The following is a 17439-nucleotide window of genomic DNA, read 5'->3' as shown; positions in this document are numbered from 1 at the left end:
CATGCAAATGTGTGATAACTCCCGGCAGACAGAAGATATTTGTATGACAACAAAATATATATTACGTTTCGACCCATTGCTGTATAACAGGGAAAATATAAATATTTGTAGATTTTTTTTTCTGAGCGTTTTATGTGGATGAATCATAACGTACGGACTGTTGAAGTTACAGATGGGGCTAGGAACCAATGTGGCTTAGCAACAAGGGGAAGGGAAATTGTGACGAAACACCACTGGATACATTTCCGCTAATAACAAACCTGCTAGCCTGTAACGGATAAGTGTATTGTTTGTACTAGTCACTTCAAGTGTCTAAAAAGAGTGAGGTGATGATGATCTCTTAGAAGTGCATTAAATAGAAAACATTTAGCTGAATACTACGCAAATGCCACAATGGGTAAGAGTTTATGTCGCTGGTAATAAACGTGAATCAGCAAACAAATGATTCTGGTTAGTGTTAGCTAAAAGGCTAACGTGGTGCTTAGTGTCATGCACCCTTAGCTAGTAGTTAATGTTAGCTTGCAAACGATGTTGGGGCGTTGATAGCATGTCGTGAGACTGGTTGTACTATAAAAGATTTTGCAATTGCAAAGATGTGTTGTAATGATGCAGTTGTTTGGTAATTTCGATACTATTTAACGCTAGATGTGTCATATAACACTACACTTAGAGCGTACTGCACAACCTGGACTTTGTTTTGTTCTGGTTTTGGTTTTGTTATCTTATATTTTTCAGTTGTGTAAGACTGTGCGTATTTACTTAAATCCACTTTTTGGAGATCTGTGTTATTACACATTCTTTACACTGCATATTTGTAACCAGGAGATTGTAGTTTAAGATGTTCCCGGAAATACATGTCAGAATTTGGGTCTAAATATTTTGTGTCAAAATAATCCCATGAAACTCAAAAAGAAATTCAATCTTTCATGTATTTGTTCACACCCAGATTTTTTTCAGTGTGTGATGTCACTCACTTTAACCTACAATGTCACATCAGCCTAAATCCTGGCTGACAAGCTGTTTTCCTCATTGAGAATACAGGGAAATTAATTTTAGATATTGTATCTTTACACTTTAACATTGGTGCTATTTTCCTGTTACTCTTGCAGATCAGTACATGCTGCAGATTGGCAAAACCAAGATGTTCTCGGTGTCTCACAAGACGGTCTTTGTGGTGGACCACTGTCCCTACATGTCAGAGTCAAGTCGCCAACAGGTGGAGTGTGACGTGCTGACGAAGAGTCGAGCCCAAGGGGTTATTCCTTTGGCCCCCGTGTCCAAGTCCCTGTGGACCTGCGCTGTGGAGTGCTCCATGGAGTACTGCCGGATCCTCTACGATATTTATCCAAGAGGCAAACTGGTTAGCTTCTTGTTTGTTTGTTTTTAAACTCAGACTGAAATGTTTTATCTCAAGCTGTTTCTCCACCACCAGTTTCACTTAAGTGATGGGGAAGTGGGGAAATTGGACATATGATCATATGTTTCGAAAGTTTTAACCAATGTATTTACTGATGACATCAGCACTGCTGTTCACATTTTCTGCCACCTCTCTATTTTACAGATTAATTACATTGTGAGTGATTCAGAGTTCCACATCTTGAACAGCTGGAGGCAGGAAGACCAAAGCACTCATGAGGTAATCCACTGCCAAAACAAACTCAGTCACACTGGAACAAGTGTAATTTTTAATGCAGTATGACTTTTAGTGTACACGCGGTCCCACAGTGATTGTCATTACATTTTAAAGGTGTACTTTCAGCAGCTCCAGTTAACCACATTTTAGAGAAATGCAACATTTCAGTGACCACATCTTAGCAGAAGTCTTCTTCAAAGTTGGACTTGCAATATGATTATGCCGTTTCTCCTCCTCTGTGGCAGCTCATGTCAGCCCTGGCAGCTGTTGGGCCACCCAACCCACACGAGGACCCTGAGTGTTGCAGCATCCTGCATGGGCTGGTTGCTGCGGTGGAGTCCTTATGCAAGATCACAGAGTTGCAGCATGAGAGGCGCACCTCTCTGATGGACACAGCTGACAGAGTTGCCAATAGGGGGCGTATTATCTGCCTTACCAATGCGAAAAGGTAAACACTGCCAGTAGCATGACAGACAGTCAACAGCAGCCTGTCGGCCAGTTGTTGATAGTTTCTGCTAGTTTCAGTGTGTCTGATGCTCCTAACAGTTTGTTCACCTCATTTGCTTGTATAGAGGATTAAGTATGTTACAAACACATGTCAATATAATGAAATACAGCAAAAAACAGCCTTAAAAATGAAACTAGATCTGATAGTGTCAACAGTAACTAAAAATTTCACAAATCAAGTTTGACTGTGGTATTGACTTATGTACTATGGCTTCATTTAGCCTATTGGTATTACTAAAGGAAGCTCTAGGTATGTTATACCATTTTAAACTAATGCAGTGCTCTGTTTTTATTATACAGTGATACTCATGTGCGCATGCTGGAAGACTGCATCCAGGAAACCATTCTAGAACAAAACAAGCTGGCGGCGGGCTCAGACAGGTCAGTATCAGACGATGTGCGGAGAAATGTGTTACTCGCTTGTTAAAATGATTTAGATTGTAATGTGGTTGAAATAGGCTGAAATACGGTGTTGATAATTCTCTCCTACTCCATACATATCTGGCATGGCTTACACCACAGTGTTTTTACAGCGATTCTCCACTTTTGAGAAGGTGATAAATGACTCATTGGTTTGTTTTCTTACCTCTCACTGTTGTGTGTTTTAGGCTGATGGCCATCCAGCAGTGTGACCTGGTTCTTGTCCACATCTACCCACAGGGTGAGGACACACTGGTGTCCGACCGACCGAAGAAAGAGGTGGGTGCTAACAAGGACGAAAACCGCGGTCATAGTTTTCACTCAGTCGGAAAACGTGATGGTCAATGCTGGATTTTGACACCACGTCTCATCTTCCTCTCTTGTTGCATCAGATCTCCCCTCTGCTCACCAGCGAGGTTCACAGCGTTCGCGCAGGCCGCCACCTGGCCACCAAACTCAACATTCTGGTCCAGCAGCACTTTGACTTGGCGTCCACCACCATAACAAACATCCCCATGAAGGTAAGGGGCCTCTTGCCCGTCGTCTGGCTGTGCACAAAATTAAAACTCACATTAACTTTTCCATTTTTTTTTCTTTTGCTAGTACAAAAATTTTGTCATGTCTAGAATGCAGTGAACCACTCCCTCTTTTCACTTGATCGAGTGCTCTTTTTAAATTTCTCTCACAACCTTCACTCTCTTTTTTCCTGCTTAATCTTTATGTATGAGCCCTTCCTCACCTGTAATTACTCATGCATCTCTGCAGTCTCATCTTTTTTTTGTTTATCTCATCTGCATGTTGATATGACTGTGAATCTGCTGCTGGTTTCATGCTGTATTTTCTGTTTTGCTAGCCCACATTAAATGTTTGCGACCAGGTTAGTACTCTTATCACACACACATCAAAGTGAGGAAGGGTCAGAGTTTACACCACCTAGTTTGAAGTATGTGTTTTGAGCTCTACTGTTGCAACAGGCTTACAGTGTCATTCATTTATTTTGATGTGACACTTGGTCTTCAGATTTGCTGGTGAGGCTCCAGTGAAGGACAGGCAACTCTGGTCTCACGGTGGACACCCAGGGAATACAGAGTTTGGGGTCTGCTGGAAAAGCATCCACACCTGAAATTAACCTTTTAAAAAACTATTGATTCACCATCTGTTTTAAAATAATTCAAACTGTTTAGGAAAAATCAACCATTTTTGGCTGTTTTGACATATTTCTGCAAAATTCTGATTAAAAAAAAAAAGCAGAATGCGAACATTGTATTCAAATGTTTTTATATCCAAACATCTGTGACCAGCGTTGCCTCTTCTGAGTTATTAAATACTGTCAGTGTCTCTCAGGTGTTCACACCTTAAAAGTTGTCCAAAGTTTCCCCTGGTCTCTGTTTTCCTCATCAGTTCCCACTCATCCCCCCCACTCCTAGTGTTTTGATGTGGTCCATTGTTGCTGTCTGGATAACAAATTTTTTTAAAACCTGACCTGTAAATGTTTAAACATGATTCCCAGTGGTTGTAGTGCAGGTGTAAGACGTATACTTTACTTATTTTTCAGTCTGCATTGCATATATCCACTACGCAATCACCTCTGATGCACATCTAACAGTGGAGTGCTGTGAGCGCACAATCTTTTTTCCCTAGGATGGCAAAGGCATAACCTGCCCTACTCTGTCTCTGATTGGCTAGTCTTCTATGGTTGACTATCAGGGTAAGCCAATCAGAGGCGGGAGTAAGGCGGGGCATGCCTTGTCCAAAAAAATGTCTGCCCTGTTGGTTAACCTCAAATAGTGCAATAAAATATGGCTTTTGGAATTTTTAATTAATAGGAAGGATGACATGAACTACTCAATCAAAAATTTGCTTCCAGAATTAAAAACAACCTCACATTGTTACATCACTGCTGTTGGGGTTTGGGTTAAAGGCAGAAATTAAGAGTATTCCCACTTCTTCAGGCACCACTACACCACTCAGGATTTTGCATCAAGCTGCCCTAAAACTGCTATTTTTTCAAGCGTAGAAAGCTCAGATTTAAAGCTTGTCATTAAAAAGTTTGTTTTTAGATCAATGGTTGCTCGATTCCACTTTTAGGCTTGGGTCCAAATTTTCTTAAGTTGGTTTTGTAAGACTGGGAATCCATGATTTATGTCAAACGGGTGGAGGCTCCGTGTTGTGTGAATCTCAGCACATTTGCATTAAACACTAGTCTGATGAGAACAGAAGAAGACAGACTTGAGCCACCCAGCAAGCAAACTTTTTTTCTTTCACTTTGTCCATTATCATTTGCCCTTTGGAACATGAAATCAGCAGTGTTGATGTGTGTTTGTGCTTGTGTGTGTTTGTGTATTAATTTAAACATTTTAAGAGCGGACTCCATGCTGACCTGTGTTTGTTATTGTCTCTGCGGACGGACAGGAAGAGCAGCATGCCAACACATCAGCCAATTATGACGTCGAACTCCTGCATCACAGAGACGCTCACCTGGAGTTCATTAAAAGCGGTGGGTGTTGATAAATCAGTGAAAATGAGTTTTCATTATAAGAGCTTCAAACTGCACAGGATTAAGCAGATTGTTTGGTACGCATAGCGATTTTATGTATGCTGAATATTTTTTGAAATTCAGCAGTTTATCATCAAAAGTCAACCATCATATGTCATCTTTGTGTTGTGCAGGAGACTTGCATATGGCTGGCACCAGCACTCGAGAAAACGGACTCAAAGAGACCATTACACTGAAATGGTGCACTCCACGAACCAACAGCATAGGTGGGCGCAGTCAGCGATCAATAAGTTCTATTTTGACGTCGTAGCAATTGAGGAAAAAGACATACAGTATTATATCCCTTTAGGCTTTAGAGTTATTGATGGCAGCATTGACTTGACTGATTTATTTTGTCTATGTGTTTTTTTTTCCACCTCAGAACTGCATTACTGTACAGGAGCCTATCGCATCTCCCCTACAGACGTCAACAGCCGTCCCTCATCATGTTTGACCAACTTCCTCCTAAACGGTAAGATAAATAAATCCTCATTTTGATCTGTCCTGTGTCCACTGTCCTTGCCTTGAATCGATCTGCAGGCTAATTGTTGGTCGGCTGCCTCCCTTCTTTGGTGCCCACAGGTCGATCGGTGCTGCTGGAGCAGCCGAGAAAGTCGGGGTCAAAGGTCATCAGCCACATGCTCAGCAGCCACGGGGGTGAGATCTTCCTGCATGTGCTCAACAGCAACCGCTCCACCCTGGAGGACCCGCCCTCCATCAGCGAGGGCTGCGGGGGCAGAGTTACAGACTACCGCATCACTGTACGTTCAACTCACACCGGCTGTTTCAACATCTGTCAGTAATCCTCAAATGGTAACAGTTTTTTTTTTTTTGTCTGTTTCAGGACTTTGGTGAATTCATGAGGGAGAACCGGCTCACTCCTGTGTCCGAGTCTTCCCATGATCCCTCTGGGAAACTACCAGCTGAGAGGGCCAAAGCTCAGCTGGAACGTCACACTCGATACTGGCCGATGATCATCTCCCAGACCACCATCTTCAACATGCAGGCAGTGAGCAGCTCCGTCCTCACTTTGATTGTCTTCTGCCAAAGATTTCTATCATAGTGAAGCTTCCATCACGTTCCAAAATATTTGGCTTGCCTTTCCTGGATGATAACATCTGCACATAAAAGATAATCTGCCTACTGGGTGTTGTGAGAATCTGGAGCTTGCTGTTTTCCATGTTTCTGTGCCTCCATGTTGGCCCACATCATCACCCTCCATCTCATTCCTGCGTCTTCCTGCTTCCCTCCCCTAGGTGGTTCCTTTGGCTAACCTGATAGTGAAAGAGACTTTGTCTGAGGAGGACGTCCTGACCTGTCAGAAGACAGTTTACAACCTGGTAGACATGGAGAGGAAGAACGACCCCCTCCCTATTTCCACCGTAGGATCCAGAGGCAAAGGCCCCAAGAGGTATTTATTCAAAAACATTTGACATCTTGTTTTTTGGTTAAATGAGCATCACAATTTCTGAAAGTCAGCAGAGTCGCTGATGTCTCTGCATTGTAACTTTCCCCAGAGACGAACAGTATCGCATCATGTGGAACGAGCTGGAAACGTTAGTGAAAACTCACTCCGGAGACACGGACAGACACCAGCGGGTACTGGACTGCATCATCGCCTGCCGCAGCAAACCTCCCGAGGAGGAGGAGAGGAAGAAGAGAGGGAGGAAGAGGGAGGATAGGGAAGACAGGACGGAGAAAAACGGCGGCAAGGACGCAGAAGACAAAAGCTGGCAGGACTCTGAGAGGTCAGTGGTGCTCAGGTTGTCGCCTAACTTCAGTGGCAAAAAGAATCTTGGTGGTCACGAAACTTTCTGTCCTTTCACTGTCTTTTTTTTAACCTGTAGACTAAAGGGTTTGCTGGATAAAGAAGACCAGGAGTCGGAGGTGATCAAGGATTCCCCGGACTCTCCGGAGCCGCTCAACAAGAAGCCGCGTCTTTCCACAGAGGAGGTCCAACCTCCCGAGAGAGCAAAAGGTACCACAGACCACCTCAAAAGTACTGCTGAGTCATGGAGAAATCATTGACAAACTGCTGGCAGCGTCCATGCTCACTAAGCAGTTTTCCACTTTATAAAACTTTGTAGGCAAGATGGACACCAGGTTCCCGTTTTGGTCTCAGCTCAGACAATGTAAGCGCAGGGTTTCTGCAGGGTTCATAGTCTTAAATTTAAGAGCTTTTTAATACCACAGACCAACCTCTTAAATACATGTTAAGTGAAAATATGAAAGGAAAGCCAGGAGGAGTGATAAGGCAGAAACCTGCTGATCGCTGTGGCCTGACTGGGTGTGTTTTTCTTTTTCTGTTGCTGCAGGCCCTGTCTCGCTTCTCACCATGTGGACCAACCGCATCACCGCAGCCAATTCCAGAAAGCACCAAGAGTTTGTTGGAAGAGTGAGCTCTGTGGACAACAAGTTTGAGTTGTATCAGCAGCTCAAAGACGAGAACGGGTGTGCTACTGCAAAATATCTTATTTATCAGTGGAACATTTTTCTTACATTGAATGAGCTGAACATGTATCAGATCACATCTAACGATTCATTTCTTCCATTTTCCCGATTCACAGGATGGACGTTCATGAAAATGGCAAAGCCTCCAGATGATGTTTCCACCGATCCATTGCTTCACCCCCTGCCAAGGATGAGATTGTGGACCACAGTGTTTAACGTTATACTCCCAAAACAAGGACATCAGATGAAATAGACCGTGAACTCTAACGAGGAATTTCTAATTTTTTTAACCATGATTTTGTAGATATGCTGTTCACATATTGTGCAACGCAATAAAAGTGTTAATAGAGAGTATTGCTGTTGGCTTTTGTGTATTAAATGTAACAGTGATGAATTGTTGACGATTGTTGTTGATGTCTTGTGTCACCGGAACAAAAAACCCTTCAAAGGTAAGAGGTCTCTCTAAATGTATATATATGTATGAAATGTATTTGTTTCTTTCCAAAGTCCAAATAGGGCCCAAACTTCTGTGTTTGCCGCTTGCTTTGATCTCAGTGAGCAGAGTCCATCGTTTTAAGTTTAAAAAAGTATTTCTAATCATATTTTATTTGAATTCAGCTTTTTTTGATGTTAGATACTTAAAGTCATACTGTGGAGGACGAGGCTGTAGCGCCTTGTCAAGAGTTTTCCTTCCTTGCTCATGTGTTGATGGCCCCTCGTCACCTTGTGAGAAGCTGATCCACAGTCTCAGTGGTGGTGGAGGCAGTTCAGGTTGGAACAGCGGAGGCCGCCTCGGTCTTATGGCTCTCAGATCCCGGCTTTGAACTGAAAGCACCCTGCTTGCAGGCCAAATGGCGGTCGTTCTTGACCTTCTGCGACCTTTGCAGAAATGGAACACTGCAACCACGAGGAGGACAATCAGGATTAGAAGGCAGACAACGAGGAGGGCTGTGAACATGGCAGCCATCCACTGATAGTGGTTCATCTGTTGGGAGGTGGCAGTGATAGCTGGAGATGCAGGGACACATGTATTAGAAGTGGGACTCAGGGAAGTGTTTGTGCCTTTACTTGGAGTCAGGGTAGTGTGGCCAGCAGGGGTAGATGGATCAAATATGGGAGGAGAAGCAGTGGAGAAACAGTTTTGTCTGTAGCTCAGAGGTCCAACTTTAGTGATGGGGAACTCTGGAAGCATTGATTCACGAAATGCAAGGTTGACTGATCCATCTGCAGACCTCATTGCCAACCACATGCTCCGTATTTGATCAGCGTGGCAGCGTCTGTTACGATCCGCCACACACAAGCTGTAGTTGTACCAGGACACCACAGTGGACCCAGGCCTCATGGAAACAACAGAGAGGTGGTGGTTGCTAGAGCTGTTAAAGAAGCGAGACAGTTTTCTCAGCAGTAGCTCGACCCTATGGCGGTGACGGAGGATGGTGTGAAGACTGCGTTGAGCTGTCAGGGTGAAAACGTGGCAGGGGTCAACAAGGCTACGATGGAGATCCAGGGTCAGAGGCAGCCAGGAGCTCAGACCCTGGCTGTCCCGGACAACCAGGAGGAGGTGCTGAGGAGCAAACTGCAGGTCCACCTCCAGAGGAACACCATGAAGCTCCAGACCATCCAGTGCCAACCAGGTACCAACGCTGACGGGAGGCCCATCAATCAACCTAATCTCCAGTGAAAGAGCATCTGCCTCACCATCTTCTGGATCCAGGAAGGTTTTAGGTGGGATTGAGTAGTGGAAGGGGAAGCCAACAGTCGCTGTCAACACCGGAATAGACTGCAACACTTTGGGTGGGAGATTCACGGAGCCTGTAACATATAAAAACAATGTTTAAATTATTGCAGTGAACTATTGAATAAACACATCTGTCAACAGGTAAATGTATTAATAAAAAGGTACTTTGTTCATATATTCATGCCTCTGTGTATTTATTTATCAAGCCTAGAATATATTTTGGTTTTTGGTGTTCACAGGCAGCTGCCCACTGCAACCAGTTTCACTTGCTCAATGGTAACGGTGTCCTTGATGGTACTTACTTGAGATGGAAGCTGAAGATGTTGGTTGAACTGAGCTCTGACTTCTACACGAAGAAAGGCCTACAGCTTGTAATGATGTTAATAATGTGGTGAACATCCCATAAAATGGACTCAAATATGTGCTCAGAATCTCCTGCGTGGGACGTCCTTTTGTGATTGGTCCACTGGTGTCTGTCTGGCAGATTAACAAGGAATTCTCTATACTGACACAATTGCCACTGAAGACAGATGACATCGGTGCTAATGATGTGTGTGTGATTACTGAGAAGCCACTGTCTTCCAGAGAAAGACTGTTTGACATGTCCATTTGCAGAGTGGCTGCTGCCTGGTTTATTTCTGTAGTCATGCTGGCAGACAGATGCATTGCTGGATTTGAGGTTAAAAAGAATTGTCCACTTGAATCAGACGTTAAAAACTGTGATTTAAAGGCAGTCCAGTGCTTCTCATCTTGTGAATAACTTGCCAAAACATCCAGCATGTGCTCCACTGTGCTCTTGAGGTAGGTGCTTTTGATTTTAGGGGTGCAACTATTGACATAGACATGATCCTGTGCCACAGATTGGCCACATGACGGGAATGAAGGATCAAGACTGTGAATCTGATGAATAAAGGATGTAATGTATGGCTCTTGGACAGCAGAGGGAGCAGTGGGATCAAAATGGTCCTCAGACACTTGTCTTGTGCTCTGAAATACTGAGAAAGGAGCTGGATGGGTCACACTTAGGTCTGGAACAAATGAAGTCAGGGCTGCTGCATTTAAATCCATGCTTGTTGTCATTCCACTGATTGAGGATATGTTAAGCTGCAGTGTATTGAGTGTTTGTTGCATGGATGTCATGAATTGCAGACTCTCATGAGCTGACTTGTTAGATGCTTGTTCTTGAAATGGGACAGGTGGCAAAGATTTAGAGAATGTCTGCAATAGTGGCATTGATGGTGATGCTTTGAGAGAATCCACTGTAAATACTGGATTTGTGAGACTGGGTGTTTCGAGTTGTCTAGTAAAAAAGCCAAGCTCAGAAGGTAAAGCTGGTGTAAGTGTCGCCACTGAGGGCTCCAATAAGGATGCTGAGAGCGAAGGCTCCAGTTCAGTTTGTCCAGACACTGTCAGCTCAGCCGTTAAAGCGGTCGATGACGCATCCTGAGTTGTTACATTTAGCTGAGACATTACATCCTGATTCAGAACTGAGGACAGATGTTGGATTGTACCAGAGTGCTGAGTTATTGAGAATTGCTCGGTCATTAAACATGAGGTTGGTGACACATCTGGAAATAGCTGAGTCGATGGCATGTTGTTTGATGGTGGCAGTGACTGTCTTGACTTTAATCTGGAGCTCAGTGGCAGGATATGATTATAATTCTCTGCTAGAGGTGGATGAGAAACAGATGGGAGGTTTTGGAGTGTGGGTTTGGCAGTGTGGTGGTCTTTAATTGGCCCTTGGTTATAGATGAAGTGACCTATGAAAGAGAAATTGCAACAATTCAGTACATTTTAAAAATCAGTTCCATGAATGCAAGAAAATATGAAATTAAATCAAATCATGAATGTTGTTATCTGGGATTGTTGAAGGATGTACTTCATTTGTCCATTCATTCATTCATTCATTCATTCATTCATTCATTCATTCATTCATTCATTCATTCATTCATTCATCCAGACAGTCTTTCACTGATATGCATTCATAAACAAAAGCTCTAACAACTCTTCATTCAGTCACCAAACTTAATTTTTCTGTTCCCAAACACACAGAGAAAAGAATCACCTAAGCCTGAGCTCTAAGGAGTGTTTCAGCATCTTTCAGCTCATTGACGCACAACTTTATAGTCTCACCGCTCTCAACAGCTCAGACATCTGTTTTCAGTGAAAAAAAAAAAAGAAAAGTTCTCAAAACCTACTGTAAGCTACTGACCAAACACCAAAACCATTTTTACATCATTCGTGCAAGGTGTTGTGCTTGCAGCTTCTTTCCGCTGTCTCAGAGTGTATATAAGTTAATGCAGGTGTTTTCATCCTCCTGATTCATAATTCCTCATGCAATCCTCAACATAACATAGTCATTTGTTTTCCATGTCATTCATGCTTCTCACATTTCCATCAATACATAAGTCCATATGTTCCTCTATTCATTCAACTTCATTCAGATGTGGGCTCCCTTTCAAACAAGGTCAAGTCATTACAACATATGAGTTGAATGACTAAGCACCCAGAACAATGCCATGTAGTCATACAGAAGGCAACAGCAGCAGACTTACCCTGTGAGCTCAGTGTGGGAGGACTTTCTGAGTCAGTGTGGCTGGCTGTGAAAGCAGCAGTCCAGAGGGGGGTTTCCTTAGGTTGGGGTTGGAGGGTCAGACAAGTGGTGAGCGATTTTCTGTCGACCACCTCATGTGTCAGCATGGAGGTGACACTGTAAGAGTCTGGGGTCAGCAGCAATGCGGTGTAAATACTGTGTAGTGTGGATGGCGGTAACAATGAAAGAGCAATGTCAGCTGAAGGTTCCCTGACAAAAGTCTTGACTGTTGATATGATGATTTGCTGTTCAGGGAAAGAGGGTGTACGAAATAATTCTGTAGTCCAGAAACACTCAGAAATTATTAGTGAGGTATCTGATGTGACCTCTGGTGCAAGTTCACTGCAGCCAGGAGGTTGTATTTTTGAGGCAGAAAGCCCAGCTTGATAAATATATTCCTGAGAACTGTGGAATGAAAACCAGTTTGAATGAGTGCTGCCAAATTCAACACTGATGAATGTGTGCAAAAGTGGAAAAATCATTTTGTCAGTAGATACATGTCGTTCCAGGCGATTGCTAACATCCTTGCGGTATGGCCTGTGCAAGTCTCTCTTAACTTTATGTTGGACCACTCCAGATGCACAAAGCACCCTCCAACCCAAAACTGGAGCTTCCAGCATCCTGGCCAACCTTCCTGCTGTCATACTGTATTCCAGTATCTTGACTAAATCAGACTGTTGTTCCTCTCCTTGACAACCAACAGGCCACAGAAGCTGAGAAACATCTGCTGAGGCATCTTGATTTTCATTACCACGAGTAATTTTCTCTTCCAGCCCACCTTGGCTGCAAACCCTGAGCTTCTTTTCTTGTTGTATGAAGGATTTTCTTCCTGAAAATAGGCAGACAAAACCCAGTGGAAGGTGCAGGTAGTCAGCCATGATGCTGAGCAAACGAATACGATGGCTGGCATCAAGAGTCATGGGGTTCAACTGAAGTAGGAGGCTAGCCCAGACGGCAATTCCCCCCCCAGAGCAGGACAGTGTATCCCTATGAGACACAGAGACAAACCAAAATCCCATTATCATTCATTTTAAAGCTTAGGTCTGTCAATACTAATTTATTCATTTTCACCCATTTAGTAGCGACATGCTACTCAAAATATAGACTCTCTCTCAGCTCTGCTAAAGCTGACGCACAAAACAAAGTTGAGTCACCAGCATAAATAATTACATCCGCTTTTTTAACAATGTTTGGTAAATCATTTACAAATACTGAAAATAAAAGTGGTCCCAAGCAACTCCCTTGTGGAACACCCCAAGACATACTGTCAGAAAAGCTGCCACAGAGAGGAAACTTCATCCAGGCAAGAGCTAAAAGTGTCAGGTTTCCTGTCACCCAATTAACAATTGATCAGTGCTAGTGGGTCGCCCTGATCTACAAGCATACTGGAGTTGATTTAAGAGGTAAATTTTTACAAAAAAAATTTAGCAATCCACCACATTTGTCCTTTTCTCTTCTATATAACTTAGATCCTTCGACAGCCAGCTGTCATGGTAATCTCATGAATCATTTTCCTGAGGCTACACATATTAAAGTGAGCTAGAATCAAACTCTTTCTTTTCAAACTTGATAGCAAAGATGTAGACTAAGATGTAGTCTTATTTTGATTAAATGTTGTTGATCGTCGTGAAGCGTTTTAAGTTGATGATTGAGTTAGTACAGGAAATAACTGACATCTGACATTCATTGCCAATGTTTAGAATGTCAGTCACACTTTATGCTCATTCATTACATTGGTTGTTGTTCAACCAGGGGATGTTTTTACTTGTCCAGTTGTGTCATTTCCTTTATGACCAGCACTTTTGCCTCCATTTGTGAACCATTCAGGTTTATAAACACTTTGCAGTTTGTTGTCCATGTCGATTAGACTCGACTATGTTTCCTCAGGAAGCGTTCCTGTCTGGCAATGTGAGCATGTTTCTTTGTCAGGCATTTGCTGATATACACATTGATCTCTCCTCAGATCTCTCCTAAGAGAGGTTTGACCCAAATGCTGAGGGCTGGCCAGGGCTGATGCAGATCAATGATTTATTTTATAGCATATTATTAAAGGCTAACAGTAACATGAGGTAGGCAAGGTTCAAAGTCAGAGAGGCAGCCCAAAACAGGCAGATGAATCCAACACGAAGCAGGTGTGAATCCAGAATAATCAGGTAATGGCGAAACCCAACAAAGCAACTAGGATGAACTGTTGGGGTGGGAATAGGCAGAGAAGGTCAGGTGACTGGGGGGTGGGGTGTGTAATATGATTCCCAATATCAGGCATGTGGGTCAGTAGAATGCAAAATCATGAATGTAATCGCACCTGAAATCCAGTAATACAATATACTTTTCACATTACTGATAAAAGACGGTTTCCAACAAACTCTCATATCTCTCAAATCTCACAACAAATAAGTGAAAGCCTCAAAGCCGCTCCTTCATCTTAAATAGGCTTTCTGTGCAAACAGGACAAAGTCTGAACATAATTTTTTGTTGTCCAGCTTTCTCCCCAGCCCAGAGCTGTGCGTTTTTTTGTTTTCTGTTCACAAAGTGAATTATCATCTCTGGTTTTGCACTCTTATTTTTTCTGGGGGAAAGGGTGACATGCCTTAATATTGTTGCTATCCATAGATACACTGTCAAAAAAGTGAGCGCATGTTGCCCAAGAGGGTCTAGATCTGGCTCAGTGGGCACATGTAAGATTGACGCCTGGTTTCCAAGCTTCTGACAGTTAGGCTGTTCATGGGGCATTCAAAAATAATAAAGTTTAAAAAGTTTCTGTTAAAATGCTGATTCAAACACTGATGTGGTGACTGAAAAGCATCTTAATGAGACAAAAACACTGTCATGGTCCTGTCAGCAGGCGCATTCAGTCGTTTTCTGTGTTACTGGGGTATTCAAATGCAATATTCAATACTACAAACACCCAAATGCAGGAATGTATTTCTTTCTTATAAAGAAACTGCAGTAAATCCATGTGCTATGAAGATTAAAAATGGCTGCATACTTTCTCTCCCAGTGATTTCCAGCTCTCTTACCTTGCTGAGTCCTTGACAGTCACTGTTCTGTTAAGGATGTGCAGATAAAAGTCTGCAGCATGCTGCTCTCCAATAACAGACACTTTCAGGTGGTATATCCCACAATCCTCACTCAGAGCCAAGCCAGCTAGACTGCTTGTCTGTCGCCTGAACACCATCCAGTGGGGCAAAGGGCTGTCTCCATCAGCCAGAGATAGCTGTAGGCAAAGCAAAGCCGGTATTAGTAGTTTCAATCAAATTATTCTTTTCATGTATGTTCGCGTGTGCATGCTTCTATAGAGTCGAATAACTTGAGTTACCACGCTGCTTGGGAGACTTTCTTTGTCTCTCCACATGCCTCTAACTCCATTACACTCTGTAGATATAGATAGATATTCCAGCTGTGACAGTACTGCTGGATCTGCGACGGCATATCGGCTCACCTGGTAATGCTGCAGGTGTCCCGGGGTTGCAGGGATGGGCAGCTTAAAAAAAAAGGGGGAGCCAGCCTCAGATGTGAAGTTGGGAAACTTACAAACTTCCCTTGTTAAAGGACAACGCTGCATTAAACTTTCATTGTGCTTAACATTCTCAAGCAGCAGCAACAGTTTGAGGTAGAAGTCCACGGTTTTATATGACAGGGTGAACTTTTGGTGCTTGACTGGGAAGTCATCCATGTCCTGTTAGTACAGGACTTAATTCAAAGTAACACAGTCTTGTTTTTCACCTCCATCTTCATTCTTTCTTGAAAGATAATTAAATCCTCAAAGCGATCTCCAGAATGCCATTTGATATGTAAATTAAGACAAAAAGCATGACATGCATCCATCCCATTACACGGGAGCCAAAAACAGACTGACGGTTTCCATTGTGTTTCTCTCTGTCCAGCCTTTTTCAGCAGTCATGTCTGTGTCCTTTCATACCATTACACTGCACGTAGAAGGAAGCACACCGTCATCCCACAATGTCTCTGTTGTCCTCTTCATCACCAGTCAGTAAAAAGACATCCAAATTCCAATAGACTGCATATCAAGGCAGTGATGTTTCACCTTAACATGAACGATATACGATGAGGCACCACTAACAAACAGTGTGTGTTTACAGCAGGCCAGAACATGATCCTCAAAGCAATCATTAACAGAGCTCTTTCTCCGCTGATACAGTTACAAGTTAGTAGTGGTTACTAGGATACCTGCAATACTACCCGCATACTATCAATGACTTTTGCAACTGAAGGCTACAGCTGGCTGATCTCTCTTCAGTCTCTTGGTGCATCAGATAGGTAGTGCAGAGTATTTTTGTGTCAGGATCAGTCACTCAGGCTTTGTGCTATACTTTGTTTAAACTGTGAAAGTGTGCATGTGAGCGATGTCTTTGACTGTTGTGTACTTCTCTTTAAATACTAGTCAAGTATTTGGCTCTAATTATTATATTATACATATACATACAATATGATACACACACACACACATATATAGTTTCTATTATATTCATGGCTACATAAGCAACAATCACAGTTACAGAAATGCTCACTGCCGATGTCAGTGTTTAGTATGAAATGTATAATGGCGTGAAAAAGGACAACTGGTCTGGAGGTCTGGCAAGACGCAGTGAAGTATCACCAAAAGGCATTCTTCTTCTCAGTTAATTTTTGCAAATCACTCCAACTCCAAAATTTTATTCAAGGTAACAGACTCGGTCATCATCCCCTCCTCGTCACTGTCAAAATGACAACTTTTAAACTTTGTAGAAACAGCCTCAGGGATTTAAGATAAGGAATTAGCCCCAGGACAATGTTTTGCATTCCAGCTGGGACATTTAGAGTTATGTAAACGATCCTGTGTTGCTGTCCTTTCCATCTCACATGAAATCAACCACATAGAGCCTTGATATTATCCATCCATCCATCCATCCATCCATCCATCCATCCATCCATCCATCCATCCATCCATCCATCCATCCATCCATCCATCCATTTTCTCCCACTTCATCCGGGGCCGGGTCACGGGGGGAGCAGTCTGAGCAGGGACGCCCAAACTTCCCTCTCCCCGGACACTTCCCCCAGCTCTTCCGGGGGGATCCCGAGGCGTTCCCAGGCCAGCCGAGCAACATAGTCACTCCAGCGTGTCCTGGGTCTTCCTCGGGGCCTCCTCCTGGTGGGACATGCCTGGAACACCTCCCTAGGGAGGCGTCCAGGAGGCATCCGATAGAGATGCCCGGGCCACCTCAGCTGACTCACTCACTGACTAACGCTCCACCCTTCCCTCACTTGTGAACAGGATCCCAAGACACTTAAACTCCTCCACTTGAGGCAGGAACTCTCCCCCAACCTGAAGGGAGCAAGCCACATTGATCTCTCCTCAGCTTTCTCCCCTGCCTGAGGACCCAGTGCCTTGATATTATTCCCAGTAAATTTCTTTAAGAGATTATAGACACAGCTGCACCCAGTATTTTATTGATTAGCAATGAACTGTGCTCACTGACGATGGTTTTTGGAAGCGTTCACAAGCCCATGCAAAGTCCACAACAGAATCATGTGTGTTTTCAATGCTGTGCCACCTG

The 17439-nt window shown here is 43.3% G+C and overlaps 1 protein-coding gene across 2 annotated transcripts; it reads left to right on the top strand.

The window, feature by feature from the left end:
• Window positions 1–232: 232 nt before the first annotated feature.
• ints13 (integrator complex subunit 13) lies at window positions 233–7946 on the top strand. Of its 2 annotated transcripts, XM_070992492.1 has the most exons (18): window positions 233–397; window positions 1110–1360; window positions 1562–1636; window positions 1879–2081; window positions 2441–2521; window positions 2749–2839; window positions 2953–3081; window positions 3414–3437; window positions 4973–5057; window positions 5231–5323; window positions 5479–5568; window positions 5679–5857; window positions 5941–6105; window positions 6353–6507; window positions 6614–6844; window positions 6944–7074; window positions 7412–7547; window positions 7664–7946. In XM_070992492.1, the coding sequence occupies exons 1-18, from the start codon at window positions 394–396 to the stop codon at window positions 7698–7700; spliced, it is 2160 nt and encodes a 719-aa protein (XP_070848593.1). In that variant the 5' UTR covers window positions 233–393; the 3' UTR covers window positions 7701–7946. The 2 variants fall into 2 exon arrangements, with proteins under 2 accessions (XP_070848593.1, XP_070848594.1); XM_070992493.1 differs by lacking the exon at window positions 3414–3437 and having other exon boundaries at window positions 7664–7945.
• Window positions 7947–17439: the final 9493 nt, after the last annotated feature.

Source organism: Chaetodon trifascialis, chromosome 22 (genome assembly GCF_039877785.1).
Source record: "Chaetodon trifascialis isolate fChaTrf1 chromosome 22, fChaTrf1.hap1, whole genome shotgun sequence".
NCBI classification, from domain to species: Eukaryota; Metazoa; Chordata; class Actinopteri; order Chaetodontiformes; family Chaetodontidae; genus Chaetodon; species Chaetodon trifascialis.
The sequence above is the reverse complement of the archived record's forward strand: the minus strand, read 5'-3'. Positions and strand labels throughout refer to the sequence as shown.

Excerpts from the sequence above, each read along its gene's own strand:
- ints13 (XM_070992492.1), top strand. Across the intron at positions 6,106-6,352 it reads CCATCTTCAACATGCAGGCA|GTGGTTCCTTTGGCTAACCT; the intron begins GTGAGCAGCTCC and ends TCCCTCCCCTAG. Across the intron at positions 6,508-6,613 it reads AGAGGCAAAGGCCCCAAGAG|AGACGAACAGTATCGCATCA; the intron begins GTATTTATTCAA and ends AACTTTCCCCAG.